Here is a 22,493-nt window from a genome sequence, read left to right on the forward strand (position 1 = left end):
TGTTTTTAATGATTAAAATAGTATGTACCGATTGATCAGCCTTTTTCTTTGATATAACCGAACTATAGTTTTACGCGGAATGACTAAATTCGAAACGCAGATGAAATGGTCAATCGGCTTTGAACCAGGAGGCCCAAGACGGGATAATTTTACTCTGAATGCGTTTATGGATGGTTTTATTATATCTTAGAGGTGCGAGAAAAAAAATCTATTACCTTTAAGTGATCAAGATCGGGTTATCTCAGTCTCGGGCTAAGATTTTGTAACATCCCAACCTCGGCTAACGCCTCGGTTGGGATTATGTTACAAAATCTTAGCCCTCGACTGAGATAACCCGATCTCGATCACTTACAGGTCGTCTCAAAAATACATAATCTCAGGCCCTGAAAAAGATAAAAGAAACTTGATATGATTATTACGTAATTATGTTTGTGGGATAAGGGGGTAAATTATGTTGGCTATAGACCAAGAATATTAAGACATCACCGATTGCGCTCAAGCTGAATTAATATACTAGATGAAATCACACGGGAAATCACCTTTTATTTACCTAGTGCAATTGTCACTAAGCTTGTCACCGGCGTAGTACTTCACAAATCTTTCGCTATACGTGCCAAACAAGTATATGCATGCAATCCCTTTTTAGAAAAGAATTTAAAATAGCTTAAAAAAATTTCATTTGAGTACCGATATCTTAATCTTGCAATGTCAAATTACTTTGTCAAGAGGTAAATAAAACTTAAAATTGAAGCCATCGCTTTGGATGGTAGTTTGATATCTACAGGTGGGGATGAAATTTGATTCTTCCCCATCCGTTGTACAGACAAATTCTATTTGCGTGTCTACAACCCATCTGTACTGTATAAATTTTGATTTCACAAACACGAGGTGGTTCTACGGAGACAAATTACCAGAATGCCTGTCTGGCAAGGTTGTCTAAGTGAATGGCTATTTAATACATCACGTGACAGAATGCTGGATTCTGATTGGCTACACACATGGATACTATTTACAATAGTGTCCTATTGAAGTGGCGCGAAATTGAACGTGAATGTATTTTGACGTCACCATTACATGACGTTATTATAACATTGCGCTTCGATCAGGACGTCAAGATGGCGCACAGGCTGCTGTGTGCGGGGATGGCAAGCAACTGTTGCTTTTCTACAGAAGACAGTTCAATCATGTTCTATATTAATCTACTTTTAATCTTCATGAAGCTGAATCCCGTTTTATACAAACGCAGATTTCTGAAACAATTCATATATTGTACTTTAATTGTAACAACGTGGTGTGGAAATGGAGATAGCGTTGCGAGGTGTCGCTTGACGTGCTTCTGTTACGATGACATAAAAACGGATCTCATGTGAGGGTGATGTACTAAACCCAGTATGGCCTGTTTGAGAGGGCACTATTGCCTCATAGTATTGTCTCGTGATAGGATAGTGCCCTCGCCTCGGGCACTATTCCATCCCTCGAAAATACTATGAGGCAATAGTGCCCTCTCAACCAGGCCATAATAGATAAATAGTCCTGTCAATAAACATTCGACGTATCTGATTGCCGACTACGTCAAAACGGGGATTTTGAGATGATAGAATGACGTAGGCTAAGTACAATTTAGTACGGGATAGTACGGGATTTGGGTTTATTAGTTTAATGCCCATTTAACAGGCAGAGTCACAGTTAGTATATATCACGTGACATAATACTGGATTCTGATTGGCTATAAACATTGGTACTATTTGCAATAGTGCCCGGGGAAGCGGGCGTTAATGAAGTGATGCGAAATTGAACGTGAATATATTGTGACGTCACTATTACATCAAGGCATGATAACGTTGTACTTGGGCCACGATGTCAAGATGGCGGACAGGCTGTGTGACGTTATACATCATGTTTTTTATTTTCATTTTTTATCAATACTTCTGGTAGTTCAAATCACGGGCGAGTTCTGATAGAATAAAACAGCTTATAGTGTTATGCAATTTTTAAAACCATACCCATCTCAAATAACCTTTGTGCATTCTTGATGACGAAGCACTAGAATTCAGTCTCAGGTACTACGACCAGGATGATGACATACAAGTAGGACAAACTGGGGTTTTCCAGAACCAGGTCATAGTTAACAATTTCTATATAAAAAGCGCAATAAAAATATATGTCGAGCAACTAACGCCGCACTGTAACTCGGAAATCGAAAATGTTTCACGAGGGGAATTGTACGGTATTTTAAAAATAAGTTAAAACCCGAGGTTTATCTTGCTCGCCTTTCAGAGAATAATTGAAAATTACTTTGTCAATCAATATGCTCAAATATCAAATTCCTGATATAAAATAGAAGATGTTTCAATGTCTTAAGCCGAGACAGGATATGTACATTTTGTAATAACTTTGTCAGGGGCGAGAATTAGAGAGAAGTTTGTCCCATCGTATTATAGTAAAATCCATTGATAGACAAGATGAAAGGTTTGTGATCAGGTTGTCATAAGACAAATTAAATCATATTAAATGGAATATGAATCTTTTATGTAAACTTCAGAAATTGTTATTTTTGGATCCATATTTTGTATCTTATCTTTTCTATCTCATTATTTTCCTGTTATTTAACTTTCAATTGTTATTTTCTTCCTTATGTTGTACATTTTCATGTATCCGAGGAAACCAAATAAACTGTTGAAATTGTCTTGAATACATTCTCAGTGACTATGGCCAGGACGCCAACGTATTAAAGCGAAAAGAAACATAAATGTCAAAATCCCGACAACTCTGGTCTGAACATGTATCAAATCATCTTCATTGTCATTAATTTCACGAATGGCATATATTTTATGGCAATCAATGGAGTTGCCATGGGAAAGCCTAGATACGAAAGGAAACTACTTTATTACACATAGAAATAGGGTATAACTTAAACTCACCAAGATGGGTAAGGTTCAGATTTTGGAAAATGATGGTTACTTTAAAGTAGGTTGAATATCAAAGTCCACAGGTGACGATATACTTTATATGTATGGTTAGATAACCTTGATAAGTAATAATATTGTTTGTAGATGGCAGCTTATTGTATCCTAAACTAAAAGGGGTTCGGTCAGCTGCATGTAAATAACCTCTTTCAATCCACATTTGACCCAGCGGTAACATGCCATAAAGACTTGGCTCATATTATTGTTGTTCCGATCCTCATGGGAAGACCTTCTGTATCTTGCCTCCGTCCGAGGTGAAATCAGTACTGGGCGCCTTTTCTGCCTGTCCTCGACAGAAAATGTTGGAACAATAGCCGATGGGTTCTCAAGTATCCAGAGTTTAATGTAATACCTTTGTTTTTAAAAATTATAATAAGGAAAAGAAACATATCATCCATGATAGGGTATTTGAGTATCGTTTGGTTTATTAGATTAACATCTTATTATTTAAGGACGACCTCCCATGTTTGCTATGTGTTGCAGTGTGTGGGTGTCTGTATGTTTTGGGAGGCTGCGGTATTTCGTGTTATGTCCCCTTGTAATTGCTATCTCACTGAAGCATGCCGTCGATGACATCCCATTCGGTCACATTATACTGACAACAGGCAAAACAGTTGTCCCACTCCAAGGTACTAAACCTGTTTTCAAATGTGAAATTATTATATTGAAGGAATATATTGTGTACCATACATTGACAAGGTTATTGTTGTGGTTGAATTGGCTGTCAACGCTCAACAAGCCTCGACATGTCTCATGTTGGCCAGGCAAAATTTTATACTGCTGTTGGGATATCCCTCTCTGCTTAAAAGATACGTGTGAGATTCTATAAGTCCATATGTGGTGCCTGTATAGTCCACAATTATTGATTAGTTTCATTTTAGGGTTTTAATCCACCCCCATTTATCAACACTACAGGTAGCTAACATCACTGGCAAGTCCAGGTAGAATAAAACACCTGTATGAGGTAATGCACTTTTTAAAATCGTACTAAATTTTCATGAACTTTGTACGATCTAAAGGTTGGTAAGCGTAACGTAGCACTAGTGAATACAACCAGGAAGAAAACGCATCAATGAGCAAGAGAATTTTTTATGCTCAAATCACGACAACTCTCGTATGAAGATAGGCCACAATCAATCTTTGTTTATATCGTCTTTAACGTAGACCGTCCCTTCTGACATCGGCATTCGAGCAAATTTTTCGTCTGGAAACTTTTCGAGTATTTACTTGAAGTGTATCAATCTTAAGTTGTGAACCGGGATGATTATTAGTAAATACAGAATAATTTTGAAGATTCATGCATGAAGTAAAATCCAAGAACCATAGTAGTCGCTAAACAGTCAGATGGGATATACATGGATTTACTGAGACCCAAATAAAAAAAAAACCTCAGTAATAACAAATAAATGACCGTTATTATTATAATTGTATACCTATCTTTTTGTAGCATAGAAATACATTTACACAATATATGGATGCCGAAGGAGGAGAGTCGTGTTTTGAATGGAAACATTACAGTTTCGAGCTACAATAAAAATTATCAGACTCTTTTTGAAAATTTGAGGTCAGGCCTAGCCCGTAAACTGGTTTGTTGTACTTTATATCATTAATAAATAAACTCATTAAGATATGTAATGATTGCGTTATCTTGTTTGCCCCAATAATATGATTTTAGAAAACTAACAATGGATAAATGAATAACATAACAGTTGAAAGGTTAAAATGTATTTTTCTTCAGACCATTTTTTCAGAAAAAAAACCCAACAGAAAACATGACTATTTCGATGCAATTTCTCACTAAAATTGGATTTAAACTTAAAATTACGATATTTCGTTTTATTGAAGAAAACCGAGCTTATATGATATAGTATTGAATTCTGTATCACCTGCTGAAGGTATGAACATAATTTGGGCATATCTAAATATTCTTTATATGTGAATAGATGTTACAGAGAGGAAATATATTTATCAAAAATTCTTAAAATTCGGAGTCATTACAAAATATTGTTTGCAACCATGGAAGAAAACATGTGCTTTTTGTGACCAGGGTATACCAAATATCAAAATATAAAAAATAAACTAATTCCTTTAGAGGAAACAAGAAGGGACGGTCTACCTGAATATTTTTTATTCGTCTTTTGTCATCAAATTTAATGCCTCATTCCTGATTTTATTCATGGTTAACTGTTCGCTGCAGATTGGTAGTTTATATATCTTAACTCTAATATACCCGACCATATTTAGTAGGCAATGTTGCTGTGCAGCTATACGGATAGAGGCATTTTGATGTGTATTGATGTGCATTTTGATGATCTGTAACATATCAAAATCAACTAGACCATACGAGAGGAATTTAGGCTAATGAATGCTACATATATATTGACTTAAAACTATGTTACCAATTATCAAAAAATTATGTTTTATCTATATACTTTTTAATATACCTCAGCTTTATTTACATTATATGTATGTTTGTACAATTTACTAGCTCCCTACTATTTCCAAAAAACCTCGCTCAGCTTTGTGCTAGTTTTTCGAACTAACACGACCCTAGAAACTAACACACACTCGCACTCGGGTCTTTCCGTCGAGCAAAGAATTTTTGAGGTGGGCGAGATTTCCGATCACGCCATCTCTGTTAACTTAACCAAACGATGTTAGTGTCGGACGAAAACTGGTACCACACTCGTCATGTCTTGTAAGTGAGAGGTTGGAATAAAATGCATCAGGGTAGGTGGACGTTCATGTATAAGTACTGTAAATGTATGTACATTTGTAATGTAGGCTTGTAAGTTGTTAACTTCTCGGAATCACAACATTATCTAACTTACTGGTAGAAAATGTTGTATAACTAATCAAACTTGAACACGCGGTTTGAATAGACAACAAAATGAACATGCAATCACAATCATAATCGTTGAATAATTTGAAATGTCAAAAATAAGATTGAATATGTAAAGGAATTTTTTCATTATCTTATGACCATGGGCATTGATTTATAAGGACGTATGCGGCAAGGATATAGCGTAGGAGACAAATAAATGTTTTAGTCTAATCATAGCTTTTGTATGTATCGGTATATTAAAACAGTTTAAGTATGGGCTTGAGGTGTATAGCAAGTTTCTGGTTTCCCGAGACTTGTCTATTTCCCGAGGCGTATTTATTAATCATATATGTACACGTAATTAGAAAAATCGCATGCAAATTTCGTGATTTTATTTGTTCACAGATGCATTAGTCCATTTTATAACTTACTAGTATCCTAATAGGACACAATAATTCCATAAAAATCTTACATCTAAGTTTTCTTTCGTACCATGAATTTTTTTATCGGAAAAAATGACGGGTCGTCCCTTCTCAATATCATCCACGTGATCCAAAACTCAGTATTAAGCACAAGCTCTAGATTCCTTATCAGTTATATTTTACTTTAGACGAATATATATATATATATAATACTTGTGAACGAATTTACTATATTCATAATAGGACTTCTGATCACAATATGTTGTGTTCCGCCGTAGCATGATAAACATATGAATAACCCAAAATCTATTAATAGACCAGTCAAGGGAATTACCTTAACGGCCATACCATACATTTCTAAGCTGATCGGTAAGTACAGAACACTGATAATATTCGGTAATTTGATGTAATATAACATAATATTCTTTTATTTTGTAGATTAACTTCAATTTATCAACTTGATTTACTTTATTTGTTAACACATGTGAGTTTATTTTCTGTCAAATCTACAATGAGGAAGACTTCCTTGTTTACCTTTATATCTTACCTTTTCTTTCGAACAATATATTGTTATATGGACACGTGTTGATATTCTGTATATGTAAGATGAGAGTATCGACCTGTTGTTCTGTGTTGGGAATCGCCTGGTCCCCATGGTCAGCTATATTTTACATGACATGTTGTCCTAGTACGAGTTTATTGTGACGATATATAGTCCATTCAGGAAGGAGATTGTTCCTATGGCAGGTCAGTGTCTCTGTTGACAAATTACGTAAGTGGATATATTTTCCCAATAACAGTCTGTCTCAGACATTTGTGACATTATTATGATATTTAATAGTACAAATCACTCTTCCAACAACGTTTGTTTCAGGGAGTATCTTATAACATTATCAGAATGTCTGACTGAACAGTTTGTGCCATGGAATTGTGTGTGTTACTATCAGTGTTTGACTGAACAGTTTGTGCCATGGAATTGTGTGTGTTTTATCATTGTTTCATTAAAATGTGTCCTGATTCTAGACAAACAACTTAAACACATCTATTCTTAGCTTTAAAAAAACATCATTCATGGAATCTGATCTCTGAATCACAAAATATCCACGCCACAACAATTTCTCCTTTTATATAGATTAACATGATGCCTGTCACTAGCACTATGTGATACTTAGAACACAGACTGTAAAGAATGAAATACCCCTGAAATAACGACAATTGATTTAATCTAAAACAGTGTCATAGGGTCATTAATCGCCTCAAACATGATGATTATGAATTAGAACCAGCTTATCGATACCCTCCAAACCATTTGCTTATTACTGGAACATTCCGTCCCCTACAGCAACATGGTCGAAGTGGGAAAGTCCTTGCCTTTAAACATTAATATTGCCCAACTAAAAAAAATTGTTTTAATTGCCAGAGTAATAATAATAATAGTCTTTATTTCAAGTCAATAACAATTTGAGTGATAGCTTGGTAAGAATGGTCCATTTTAGTGTGTTAAGAAACTGTTTTGCTCTGTATGTAATTAATGTTTACTGCCTAGCTTTGTCGTAATAACGACCCTTAAATTCAGACACACTGTCACATGAAAACATCAAAACATTCCCATAAATGTACCTATTTAATCTTGTTACAACGAAATGTTTTGATAATGCTATGTGTTTAAAAGTGTACTGAAACAGTTTATGTTAAAAGCGAGGGCTTGTTCAATAGATATTTCATATTTTAAATTACATTTCATTCCTGAACAACATAGTATTAACCTTGTTTAAATTATATGTGCCATAACTGGACGAAAAGTTTGGAATCATATTTTTATCTAAGTTTGATGAATTAAGCTGTGAAAATCATTCAAACGCACAGACAAACATTACAATGATTGATAATATTTGTAACACAGAAGTTATGCGCTTTACTAATTTTTTTCTGCTTTATCGCAGTAAAAAGTTGATATGAAATTATGGGCCACAACTCTGGCATGTGAAACGTTGCAATATTCATAAAAATAATATTTTTTCTCCGAAAAATATAATAGATAGATATTTGTTCAATAACACGAAAAACATATTCAAAATGTAAATATATGTTGAAAAATGAATATAAGGTCAAAAACATAAATATGTGCTCATAAAATAAATATGTGCTCATAAAATAACCTAATTCATTAAAAGTAAATATATGTTCAAAAATGAATATGTGGTCTTAATATAAAAAAATATTTGTGTTTAAGATTAATGAATATATATTTATACATTCAATGTCTTCTTGGTTAGACCATGTGTGATCATTACACTGTAATTCATTTTGAACAGTTTTCTGACTTTGCAAAATTAAAACCTATGCATTGTAAGCATTGTAATTCAAAACTTGTTGGTAACTTTTAGTGGTGAAATACATTAACAGAACTTGTTTATTTGTGAGTATGAACTGAAGGCACATTATGTTTTAAGGATAAGCTGTTCCATTCCAATATTAGACACATTTATGTGCTTAAATGGTTCATAAATTGTGTGTAATCATCTCCTTGTTTAGAACCAGATTACTTAAACAATCTTTTTGTAAACTTGGGGCCAGAAAGTGTCAATTGTTGTGTCTGAGGTGCACTTTATTTACGAGGTCAATTTGTTATGTATTGGCCAATGTATTGGGACCAAAGTTCTGCATTCGTATTTTAAGGTCAATTTTCCCCAAGCATTGTTATAATTTATGTGGGCCATTTTGTACTGTTAGACGTAACGCGCGATGTTGGTGAAATATTGCGTAACACATAAATGACGTCGTTTTGACGGTGTTTTTCTGACGTTCTGTTCCATAAATAGGTCATGACTATTGGTCGTATCGTCTCACAAACGACCTTGAAATTAGGCGAGTATACTATTACTATGTTTATAACATCTATTGTTAGAGGACAGAACAGTCCCAAAAATTGCACTCATTTATATTCATTAAACTTTACTTCCTTTTCAAATAGCTTGAACTCGCTTTGTATTCCTTTTTAATGTTTCCCAAGCGTTTTCATCGATTATAACACCATAAAGTACATTTCCAGAACAAGTTACTACCTTTCGAATGGGTTAGATTCGCAGGTTTGAAAGTATGTTCCTTTCTAAAATATTAAAAAAAGTATCTACATAGCATTATAATACACAATGCTTTCTATTGCATTTGCTCTCTTTTATTTCAAAATACTTTTGGATTTTGAATTATATGCAGACATCTATTCAGAGATATCATTAAGTTCTTACTGTATGAGAGTCCTCCTGTGCTAGGACAATCATGCTTATCTTCGAGCTGAAAGCACAAACCCTAACAACTACTTTCATATATATCTCTTCTTGAAATTGTTGTAAAGCAGTACCTGTAGTTACTTGCCTTTCGATTCTTATTTAGGAGGAGAAACCATTTGTATTGTAAATTATGATTCATTGAATTTATCAATTGTTTGATACAGCATTTTGAACATTTTATATCACACTGGCAGTTACTCTGTTGGTTTTCTTTTCTTACGTGTTGTCTTCCATATCTAGAGTAGTTTTCTTGTAATAGAAAATTAGTAATTTCTAGATTTAGTATAGATATATTTGAAATGAACTTGTTTCATACTAAACCCGTCTCTTTTTTTATTAATTGTGTATCAATATAACACATGACACCATTTTATTTAAATACACATTTTTTTGTGTGCATGTCTATCCTGATTTTATCAGTAGGCATATCTAAAATAACCATAATTTCCTTTTAAATGCAATGTATTGCAAATATTTATTGAGAATTGTTTTTGCATTCTTTGTCTTTTATTATTTTCCTCTTCCATCGTTTAAACATGAACTAATATGAACCCATATACAAGACTAACAACTCGGTGACACATTGTACCAAGAAAGGGAAATAGTTTATAGGGTCATCACAACAGTCCATGATTCACCGTTACTATGGACATCCATACACATATCATTCATCGACATACATTTCAACCTCTTATCACATGACTAAGTGATCAGCGAATCATTATAGAAATACAATATATTAAGTTATTTAAAACTTCCGGTATATGTTGTTTGCTTTGAGGACTACTTTTGTTATCATTACGAATCAGGAAGTAAACATTTAAACAGAATCTTAATTATCTTCATTTTTCAATATCTGATCTAGATTTGGAATCCGTGTAGATATAAAGCATGTGTTGTTGGCAATTGAATATTTAACGATTAACGAGTTCATTTTATTCTACACTTTTCATTATTTATAAATTTCAAATACATCATATCATGCACAATTTATATTTTAGAATATATATAATGCACTTATGTAAATCACAGGACCATCATGTTCAAATTGCATTCAAGTTCAAAATGGACATCAGATAAAACGTCTGATACATAGTTTTGTTTACCTAATAATACCAAAAAATATTTAAATATTTAAGACAAGGTGTAGGTTTGATCGAAGATGTTTTTGAATACAGTAAAGGGTAAAATAGGAATGACTGAAAAAAGTGTTTAAAATATTAAATAGCAGAAAAGGGAAAAGAGGAGTATACGGTTTCGTTTAAAAGCGCTTATTTTGGTTTAATATACTATAGATATTTGTTAAAGTATGTAGTAGCTCCGGAATGCAAAAAAAATAAACATATTAACACTATAAGTAATATCTCGTTCCCAGGAAACATGAGATATATAGTAATATGATGGTAAAACTCGTCATTATGATAAATTCTATGAGGGAAAGGTAGTGTAAATCAATTGGCCACATACGCCGTACACAAAATGGAGATTGGACATTATTTCTAAATAGATGATCTGTGAGTGAACTATATGTCTTTTACAGTCGAGCATTTTTGTCGCTGCCGGTTTCAGTTTTTTTTAAAGTTATTTTCGTCATGATTTTTTTGTCAATTAAGAATTGACTGTCAAATTTTGTCATGCATTGGTGTGTAACATAATGTATACATATGGTGTTCTAGCACCTGTACGCGTTAGCACACCATGATAGGTATGCTAAAACACCCACTGTATGCAATACACCACTGCATGTCAAAAATATGACAATCTATGCTTATATGCCATTCCGGTTATGAAAAAGAAAATAGATCAAAAATAAAGTATGAAAATAAAACTTATACGCCTGCATAGAGAAAAATAGCATATGATGGAACTGCCGATAAACCGGATGAACATAGATAAACATAACACGTCAATCCATTTTAAATAGTTTAATTAGAATACACTTTCATATTGATCAATTTTGAGAACATTTTAACATTTTTCAGTGAATTCATACACTTACGTAAACCCAGTCTTTTCATGACATCTTAGACTCTAAAATTTTTGGTAACAGCCATATTGATATCGAAAGTCATAAAACAGTGGATTCAGTAGAAACATATTGGTACAATGTAAATATGGATACATATACAGGTTTAGAAGTTTCATAGTGTCGACCTCTAAAGTACAACAGTCTTGACAATTTCCCAGTATGTATAACAGTTATTTCCTATCGCTTAGACATTTTTCCAGCCATGTGATTAGTTTTCCGTTGATACTTAATTTGGAAAGTTTGAATGGACGACCTTGATGCATGACTTGATCGAAAACTACTCGAATTACTTTGCCTAAAATCTAACTACGTGTGCTTAACCAATATCATTAGGTATGCATCAAAGGTGGTTTATAGTTAACCCGTGGGGTGCAAAGTCTAATTAGAAGCCGGTTTTCCAGTTTTAAATCACGAAAGAAGTTGTACTTAAAAATGCTACGCTTCCAATTTCACTAAGGAAAAAATATCGATTAATAATTCTTCACGCCTTTCCGATTCCTTGTTGACAGCATGTATACTGTATGTATGCGAAAGAAAGTGACATGTTAACTCAGCAAACCCTTTAAAGACACATTTGGACTACTCTAATTCAATAACCCGAACAGTCCATTGTAAAATTTTAGTGACGAATGAAATAAATACCAAGGCTAATGGGACACTGTTGTTTTCTATAAAGATTTTTAAGCTCATAAAAGTTTGGTTCCATTATGCTGAGCAAAAGGCTTTGAATGTATATTGGACTTGCTTTATGCTACGACTTTCAGAACAAATATTTTATTTTATGAATATATATGGTATAATACATTATATGGTATAATACATTATATGGTATAATACATTGTGTGGTATGATACATTATAGGGTATAATACATTATATGGTACATTACAATATATGGTATGAGACAAAATATGGTATAATACATTATATGGTATAATACATTATAGGGTATATTACATTAAATGGTATGATACATTATATGGTATAATACATTATATGGTATGATACATTATATGGTATAATACATTATATGGTATGATACATTATATGGTATGATACATTATATGGTATAATGCATTATATGGTATAATACATTACATGGTATAATACTATCTTATACATTATATCTTGTACATTGTTTCATGTTCATCAACGTTTGTTTAATTACTTTAAAGAAGGATAGTAGAACCTGGATCATTAAAGTATCCTCTTTTGGTAGTAGTATTTCCGAATCGCCCAACTTCCGCTGTACGTTTGACTAGCATAGCTGGTTTTGAAGATGTTGGTTCGCTATCGTCATCATAAGGAAAAGTCAATCCATTACCGAACGAGGAAGGTTTTAAAGATTGTCTACATCTAATAAGATGGTAAATAATGAACTTTTTCTCACCACATACTTTGTCGGCGATTTCCTAGTTAGTTTTGAATGGAGTTTGTTATGGTGATTATACTGATCCGTTTTAAGCTTTGTTCAGTTTTAAGATAAAGTTAATGATATATAACTGTTTGTTGTGTGACGAGTATACAGGTATAAAACAATAGTTTGGTTCGGTTTAGGTGATGAACTAACGTAAGGAACAGATCATAACTTGTTTAGTTGTGTTATCAAGTATATTTACCTGGTTTACGTGGTGCAGTAATGTAAATAAGATATCAAAGGAAAATCGGCACAATAGATTATTAATATAGGTTTCTATATATACATGCTAATAATTGATCATGTCTTCATAAAATTGATAAAAAGTGAAAACAAATATTTGCTTATTTTTTGAGATTTTATCAGATGGCTCTCATTAGGAATAATTATGTATCACAACAACATCAATAACACTTTATGACTACTTTATGGATCAAAGACGTAACACCAACTATAGCTATATACAATACCTCTATATGTTGTGTAAAAGTCTCCCTAACAGGAAGTCTAAAACGCATCCATGCGAATCAGAAAAAGAGCTGACACTTTGTTTATTTCATTTTTATGTGTTAAGGAATTACATCTAGTGGGTATCATTTCTTGCTTATATACTAAGAGAGCTATCAAGAAATGAAATAGAAAGGAAGGTACAAATGGATATTTTAGTTTAAACAATATTTTTATTCAATAAGGGTACTAATCCGTTTCCATATATATAACACATAACCTATTTGACGATACTGATTATTTCTACTATGAGATATCTGTGATAACTATAAGATGCTTTGGTAGGAAAAAGGAAGGGGTGCAGGGATGCTGGGTATAGTAGTATAGTATTCATTGTTTTCGGAATAGTTGATAATGTCCTTTTTGTTTGACATTCAGTGAAAAACTGGTCCTTTGTTTAGGTTACTAAGTATCATGATATATCCGGGCAATACATTTTGTATTTGTAATAAATAATCGTTATACATTATAGACCACATATTGGCGGGATGTAAATATAATGAAGATCTGTAATTATTTCTCAAAACACCAAGCAGTAGTTTCTTTTAATACATCTATTATGAAAAGGATGTTATTTATACACCATAAGCAAAACTTTTAAACAAGGTACATGCATATACATTATTTGTCTATAATTTGTCTGAATTGCGTTTTCTTAACTTGAATTGATATATTACATTGTGTTTTCTTTAAAAAATAAACATCTGCCCCTGTGTAATCCGGTACCATGAGAAACGACTCTTTTGTCGTTTAAGACAGGGTATCGAAAACGTCAGGTATTGTTGTGGACTGTTGTTCATGGGATATGGTACAGTGTCGGATTTGACGGAATATCGGAAAAGACAGGTGTCGGAATAGACGGTTTTTCTGTATTCTTTCCATTCTTCACATTCCAGGTAGTCTGTGTTCCTGTTATCTCAGTGGTTTGACCAATGTTACAGCCGGGTATAATATATTAATTAGGATGATAAGCCAGGAGGTGTAAAGAGGGAAGATGTCTGACCAACACAAAGCTATCACTGATCTCAGCGACTTGCTGGACCAAGTCAAAAGTAAAATAAATACTGTAGAAACTGAATTGGCCTATAACGACGATCGTGGTGAACATGATTTTAGGGAGAAACTGTCAACCAAAACCGAAAAAATAGAATTAGTGAGAACTTCACTGGAGGCACTTCGCTTAAAACTTCATCAGCCATTTAGAGAGGTCAGAGGCAGAGGTGAGCTATTTTTTAAAAATTTAATTAAATAGTAAAGGATGAATAAATTAAATAAGTATATTATTACACATACAAAAAGTAATTGTTTTTACGTTTTATAAGAATAAATAATCAACATTTTATAATTATAACGAACGTTTTTGACTTTTTAAAATAACATAGTGTAATAAAATAATCTGAAGTTCCAAATTGGTTATTTTTCTGTTTAACATATCTAAATTAACGGATAATGATAGTTATGACAATGGTCTGAACTAATTATTTTATTTGATGATTTCATGGTGTGCGTCTAGGTGCGACAGGAACAAGCAATGATAGTGGATACAATTCAGCACCTATAGGTATGTTTTATTATTTATTTCATCAGTGGCTGTGAATGCTAAATAGTTTACTATTGTTTTATAAAACATGTATTAATATTTTATGTGTAGTTTTGCTTCCATGAAAGTATGAATGCACAAAGACGTCATACACTGTAATCAAAAGCGGCGATTTGTCTAATTAAGTCAATAGCCTATTCTGTGAAATTGAATATTGAAATATGTTTAATCAACATACAGGGATTGAAGAAGCTGTTAATATCGGAAGCATTATTGTATCTTTGAAATTTAAATTGTACATAAGTGCTGCTTCACTATTAAAGAAAAATAAGAGAATCATCTCAGGTCGACACAATATGTTAAGGAGACTTAGAGACATGCATGTATCGTATATATTCTATTACAGAGAGAAGACATGCGTTATTGGTGAGTGATGAGGATCTTCCACAAACAGGTAATACATAGTTTGTATTTTGAAAAACATCTTTAATGATTCTTAAAATTATTAAAATAAACACTTTTCTGCTTCTCAATAAGCCAGTGTTTGGGTATATATTTTTCTGGTATTCAAATGAAGTTTACTTCCCAAGAAAATGAATCAAATAACAAGCACTGGCTATAGACCATTATCTCCAAATTAGCAATGAGTACATTATCATTCACATAAGCTCCAGTATTCCCATGAATTTTCACTAATTTTACTTCCCAAGAAGATGAATCAAATAACAGGCACTGCCTATAGACCATTTCTCTCCAAATGAGTATATTATCATACACATATGAAGCATAGATATCTTCATGATAGAAATATATCTTCTAGCCCAGAGAGAGAGAGAGAGAGAGAGAGAGAGAGAGAGAGAGAGAGAGAGAGAGAGAGAGAGAGAGAGAGAGAGAGCTTAAATGATACACTATTGTACTATTTGGAATTCAAAATCAATCCGTTGAAATATTCCGTTTTCTGTTTATAATCTGCAGGAAGGCATTCTTTAATAGCCTCTGTCGATAGTCTCCCTACTTCATCAGGTAAGACTTTCATGTAAAACCAACATTTCTATGACATCGTTCATAACGATTTTGTGATCATTTTTGACTATGAATTCTTAAAATATATATATGAACTTCAGAAAGTAACAAATTGATTGCTAAACAATAAGACCGGTAGATGAATGTCCATTTAGTATTGAATGAAAATGATACAAACATTTTGTGACCTTGAATTTGAAGTGGCTATTATAACGTCATATAGAGATGGACATCTTTTCTCCCACTTCTTACCGGTATATTAGGTTCATGTTTAGAAGAAAGATGTATACTGATATCATAATTTGATTTTTTAGTTTTGTTTTAGCAGTTGTTGACACACACACACACATATATATATATATTGAATTAACAGATAGAAAAAAGAAAAATCTACATTCAAAATATATGTTTTAAAACGAGAACAAAAAATACGATAAAATCATAATTATAAAATAAATGTGTATAAAAAGTACACAAATGTTGAATAAATACAGATGTAAATAAAAACAGATTCATGCTTTGTTACAGAAAACCACTGTTCGCGATGCCTTCAGCATATCAAATCTCCAACACAAGTATCTGAGGAATCTTTGAGAAATCCGTGTGTACAAGAGGATAGAATTTCCACTGAACACGAAGACCATTCGGAATGTTAACATTCTGAAAAATCCGAGTCATTACAATGGAGGACTATAAAATTGGGATGTGTCTGATTTTGTTATGATCGTCTGAGGAGAAAAGTATTAAATACTATATACAGGGTACAAAAGTGATACAATTAATAAACACGTTCAAAGACTATACGGATTTATAACCAAACAAGTTAATAAAAAAATTGTTGCAAATTCGTATTAAAGTGATGTTACTCATAAACATACGAATGGATAAACTGTCCCTGGACTTAAAATGATCTACACGTTTACAGGTTCGTGGACACACTGGACTTAAAATGATCTACACGTTAACAGGTTCGTGGACAAACTGGAAAACTTACATAGAAAAATGGATTGTAACTTGATCAACGTCAAGAACAAATATTTGTGAAAGAAGGTGAATTTCTCAGGAAATGAAATGCTGTAAATTCTAACTGCGCAACGAGTTCATAGCCAAAGTATTGAAAATATTGGATATTTACGTATTGAAATGTTAAATGTTAATGAGCAAGTTCATAGAACAAATTGCTGAAAGTGTTTGATATTTGTAGCATACATAATATGATATCACTCTAATTCATGTCGATTCTTTCATGTCTGTGTATGGTTATATAGAGCTAGGTACATGTCCGAGAGGTAAAAAATTGTCGCAAGACTTTAGAGTTTCCGAGGGCTGTACCACCTATTGTTATCTCGAGGGTATGATATCACACTACTGCCTATTATACCAACATCTGGAGGAGCATTTTCCCTCATACCGTGGACTTTGTAATATATTACTATGTACATTTCACAATTGGAAACTATACGCTATATTAAAAAAACGGGGCTGAACAGGAATTTTACATACCTTAAAATGGCAAATTAGGTATACGAGAAAAACAAAAAGGAAATTAAAAGAAAATCCTATTTTAAAGGCCCATTATAATAGAACAAGTTTTGTTTATAATAATGATGTTCGAATTTTGATGCAATGCCATTTTGTTCATTGAGACGTTACCGCCATTGCAATTTGTCATGGTTAAGCCACGCCGCGGTATTGCAGAGATACATGAGTGTATAACAATACAACTGTGTGTATGATCCAGAAACAACATCTGTACGTATGAGTGGAGATCACATCTTGTTCTAGTTAGCAGATCTACATACACATCATTATGTATTAAATATCATACACGTAGCTCCTGCTGGCAGGTTGTACACATCTGTTAATTCTAATGCCATCTCTTAAATGTAAAATACGCTCTCTTACCTTTGGTGCAAGCTGTTTTGTTGATTGTTTTTTTGTATTAAGAGCTTTTTGTATTGTGTGTGGTTATTTTACACTCAAACCGTATTAGGTACCGCCTTGTGTTTTGTTAATATTCTTTGTTAATTCGTTATTTTGTTAATTAGTTTGTTTCACTTCGTAAACACCATTGTTTGGTTATCCATTTATGTTTTGGGTAATCTCGTAATTTCTACAATAATGTTTAACACGAACATATTCGATGTGTTTGAGGTAAGGTTTAAAAATTCTCTGTCAATGCTCAATACAATCTTAGCTTTTAGAGGGAGATGTTGTCTGGAAACGAGGTACAAGAACAATATTAGTTATGACTTGATTCTATGTATGTTATCTCCTAACATTATTATATAACAATTCCTGTAACTCACGTACTGGGGTGTTCTGTCTAAATAACTTACTTAGGATGTAGAATATAATTTACTCGCTTTATCGTAACAGCCACATGTTCCACTTAACAGCAGTGATGTCATCACTTTATGAGGTATTCTCAATGTTTTACGACCCTATAGGGACATATCAAGAGGAATGATATAGGTTATATATTTCCCTACATACGAAACTGTGATAGGCCATTAGGTATATAGAAAAGCAATAAAACGTACTTTAAGAGACAAAACATTAACAGTGTAAACTGTACAAACATCCTTCACTTAAAAAAACTTAATTGTAAAACTGTTGTCAATGGATAATTCCGTTACTTTGTGTTTTTAGCTGTAAAACATTTTCTTTGAATTATTGTTGATTCATAACATAGGGCGTTCATTCATATCATCATATTTATCTTTAATGCTCATATTGTTTTGCTGTTTCGCCTATTTTATGTGGTGGACATGCAAAAGGCGCCACCAGTTCTGTGATTATAGCCAATTTTGCCAAACGAGTGACGTCATTCGCTAATGATGTCAAAACGGTACTATTGCACTTTAAAGGAAGCTCAATTGGCCAGTTATGTTATACTAAGGGTGTGAATATAATAAACATTTACATGTATATAGTGTAAATACTACCTGTCAGACACAATTTATATCACTGTACACGTACCTGTTTTAGCGGTAATAATATTTTATCGCCTTTCGCGCCAAACATTTTGAGCTTAATATTTGGTTGTAATAATCATATTCCGTCTTTGCATATTACAGAGTTACATCCCTTGCGGTTAGGATTCCATTCTGACATTATTGTTTTGTGAGTTATTTTTGTTAACACATGTCGTCAGAATCAATACATACCCGGAAGTGCAGATGACTCTGTTATATGCAAATACGGAATAGTTATCATCACGAATGCGCGAATTCATCACTGCGCTTACCTGTTTTTAATAAATGTTTGGCTATGATTTGATTGCGGCAAAACAAGTACGTGTATATTATAAAGAAATATTAATATATAGAGAGAAAGAATTTGCAATGTAATAATATTCTAACACCTAATGCTTGAAAGATATTGTTTTTGTATACATTTTTTCCAATTGTGAACAACTAGTATTATCAAAATTTGATATCAATAGTGCTTTTTTAGATTTTTATTTCATACGTAGTGAGTCTTAGAAGCTTTATATTTAAAATAACGTAATTCCCAATAGAGCGGTACGTATCAAATAATGCGCAAACTTTGTTGAATAGTCGGAGCATTATGTGATTAATATTATGCATTGAACCTTAAATAAGTATTTTTTTGATATGGGATATCATGAAGCGATGAGATTAAAACTTGATCTGTGCGGAAATGGAGAGAAATATACATATTTCGTAATCGATCACAAATGACGTCATAATATGAATATATTTTCGGCAAGTATTTTACATTTGTGAATTCACTTAAAGAAGAGTTATGGAGATCATGTAGCAAAAAACATCACACAACAGTTGTGTTATTAGTAGATTTTCCAGCAATAATTCTGTGATATAAATTGTCAGATATGGTATATTTCGTAGAAAAATATTAACATCAAATTAGGTTAGAAAAAAACATGTAATCGTAAACGACTGTCCCGTGAACTTGGTGCCTATTTCATGTTATTGACTCTATCATGGCGTCATCATCGATCTTAAAATTCTGTTATTGTTATGTTATCAATAAAATGTTAATGATATTTGATTTGTTATTTTGTGTTTCAATGGTTATTCATTTATAGAAGCGAATTAGTAAAGAATAAGGAAAATATGTACATCGACCTTCTCGACTTATTTTTGGCTGCTTGATTTGTCTAGCAGTTCCATTTTTATGCAGAAAACAAAAATGATCTTGATTAGACATATTTCAAAACAAAATCAGATGTCTTCAAAAACGTTTTGAAACACTTGGTACTATACTTCGGTATTTGTTATTGAGCATTACATTTTTAAAATATATGATATTGCTTAGCAATAAACTGATAAAAAACTGAATAAGGTATCAATAATATAATTCTTGCGTAGTTTTTATTTGAAATCGTTGTCAAAAAAAAAAAATAAAAAAAAAATAGAAAGACTAAACGGTAGCAAATACGAAAATACATTAAAAGATCAAGGCTTAAGGAATAATATGGACCATAACATAAGTCATTAAGATGGAATATGGAGGTGAGTATCTCTCTAATTAATTAACATTTACATCACTAATGTGATATAATACATTGTTTAAAGGTAGATATTTAATTCGTGGCTGATACTTATTTATTAACGTCGATATATTTACCGAAGTTTTGAGACACAGTTATAAACCTATACAGAAGTTAAAAGGTAACATTGACATGTTTAGATTGACAAGGTTATCATTCAGCTTGGTTGTATGTAGTTCCTGCTACCATGCAATGAAGATTCGTGATAAGTACTAACACTGAAACATCAATGGTTGGGAGTATGATGTATTCTCCATCGAAAATTGTAAAAACAATCCTGCAATCCACGAAAATTGATCCCAACAATAATAACTATTTTCGCAGAAGACGCTAGAGAACTAACAGGAGAACCTTTATGATAGAAAAAATGTTTTACTAAGCTACAGAGAAAATTCTCAATATAGGTGCAGATAAGTGAAGGGAATGGAAGGCTATAATTGTTTCTGATAATTCTGGATAGTTTCTGAGAGTAAAAGAGAGGTCGGTGACGGTGCCGACTGAGTTATCAAATTTAATGATTGGAAACGTACAAGGAAACCAAATACTTCCTTGTCATTTTTTATGTTTTTAATTTTATTACGAGTTGGATATAATTCGGAACGCTTTTGTAGATTTAACACTTAAACGGATAATGATAGGACTTTCTACTTTAATAAGGTCGGCTGAACAAATAAAATAGTCAGTTATGTTTGTCAAAAAATAATTCTTGATATGAAGGTATTCATTAGAATCTTACATAGATATTATACGGTAATATATATGTACGTGACAGGATTAGGTATAAAAATAAATTCGTTTTTATTCTAGTAAGTTGGGTGATCAGATGGTGTAGTGGTTATTTCCCTCGCCTTTCACCTAGCCGGCTGGGGTTCGATGCCTGGCACGGACGTGAAAAGGTCAGGGTGAACTACACCATAACGTGGGCTTTCTCTGGACACTCCGGTTTCCTCTCAATTTGCGCGCTTTCATTCAGGTCATCGACTTGTGATTTTTACAAGTTGTATAACATGTTTCGAAATCGATGTAAAATAAATAAAAATAATATTTAAATCTAATAGTTGAAATTTCGAATAAGTATCTCGAAAAGAATTAATATGCCAAATTTTTGAGTTAATAAGTTGAAATTAAATTAATAAGTCAAAATTATGAGTTAATAAGTCGAAATTTCAAGTGAATGATTCACCGTTATCCTCTTCGGTAGTATATTATTAAATAAAAAAGTTTGGCTCGTTGTTATGAGACATTGAACATAATGACTGCGATAGCCATTTCAACAAACTCACCTTTTCAAGTTATCAGGATATTGATAAGGAAACTATAGCTATAGTTTTAACAACTTTTTTTCATTATGAAACATCTCTAATATTGTTCTGTGAGGTTGAAATCAACTGTTGTAGTCCTGTCCTTATATGTGTCGTCTCCCCTCCAAAAACGAAGACACGTGTTGAGTAACAGAGTATTATCGTTAACACCGGGACTATGTAATCCACATGTTTTGTGTTAGAGCTACCCATTCTGTGACCTGAGTATATAAGCGTACATCACGTTCAGAAAAGTCAAACTTTGGCTTGTTATTATCACCTCTTAATATTTTAGAAATGATATGAACATTTTTATCCCCGGGTACATAGGATGAATGCAGATTTTCCTTTCCGGTATATCGAATCATTTTAAACACTTTTATGAAATTCAGAGCAAAAGTAATTCCATCAAAAATATAATTTTGAAGATTTTGTTAAATTATGTAATAGATAGTGAAGGTATCAGGATGTCAGATTAAGTTACGTTGATATTTGAATTCAGCAACTGTATAGATATTCCATATTTGATATTGTTTACATACCAAGGAATGTTGAACTCATTGCGAATTATTGTATGAGGATTATTCTTAGTAGAGTTATTATTATATAACTCAGCAAGAAACTGAACTAAATGT

At 32.6% G+C, this 22,493-nt stretch overlaps 1 protein-coding gene across 7 annotated transcripts; it reads left to right on the plus strand.

The window, feature by feature from the left end:
* Positions 1-5,536: 5,536 nt before the first annotated feature.
* On the plus strand, positions 5,537-18,622 carry LOC138323265 (uncharacterized). Of its 7 annotated transcripts, none has more exons than XM_069267730.1 (6): positions 5,537-5,664; positions 14,351-14,674; positions 14,968-15,015; positions 15,401-15,448; positions 15,970-16,017; positions 16,546-18,622. In XM_069267730.1, exons 2-6 carry the CDS (start codon positions 14,449-14,451, stop codon positions 16,671-16,673), a joined length of 498 nt encoding a protein of 165 aa, XP_069123831.1. In that variant the 5' UTR covers positions 5,537-5,664; positions 14,351-14,448; the 3' UTR covers positions 16,674-18,622. The 7 variants fall into 7 exon arrangements, with proteins under 7 accessions (XP_069123831.1, XP_069123830.1, XP_069123832.1 ...); XM_069267729.1 differs by having other exon boundaries at positions 5,555-5,696; XM_069267731.1 differs by having other exon boundaries at positions 5,612-5,729.
* The last annotated feature ends 3,871 nt before the right edge of the window (positions 18,623-22,493 follow it).

The sequence above is a fragment of the Argopecten irradians genome, chromosome 5 (genome assembly GCF_041381155.1).
Source record: "Argopecten irradians isolate NY chromosome 5, Ai_NY, whole genome shotgun sequence".
In the NCBI taxonomy this organism is placed as follows: Eukaryota; Metazoa; Mollusca; class Bivalvia; order Pectinida; family Pectinidae; genus Argopecten; species Argopecten irradians.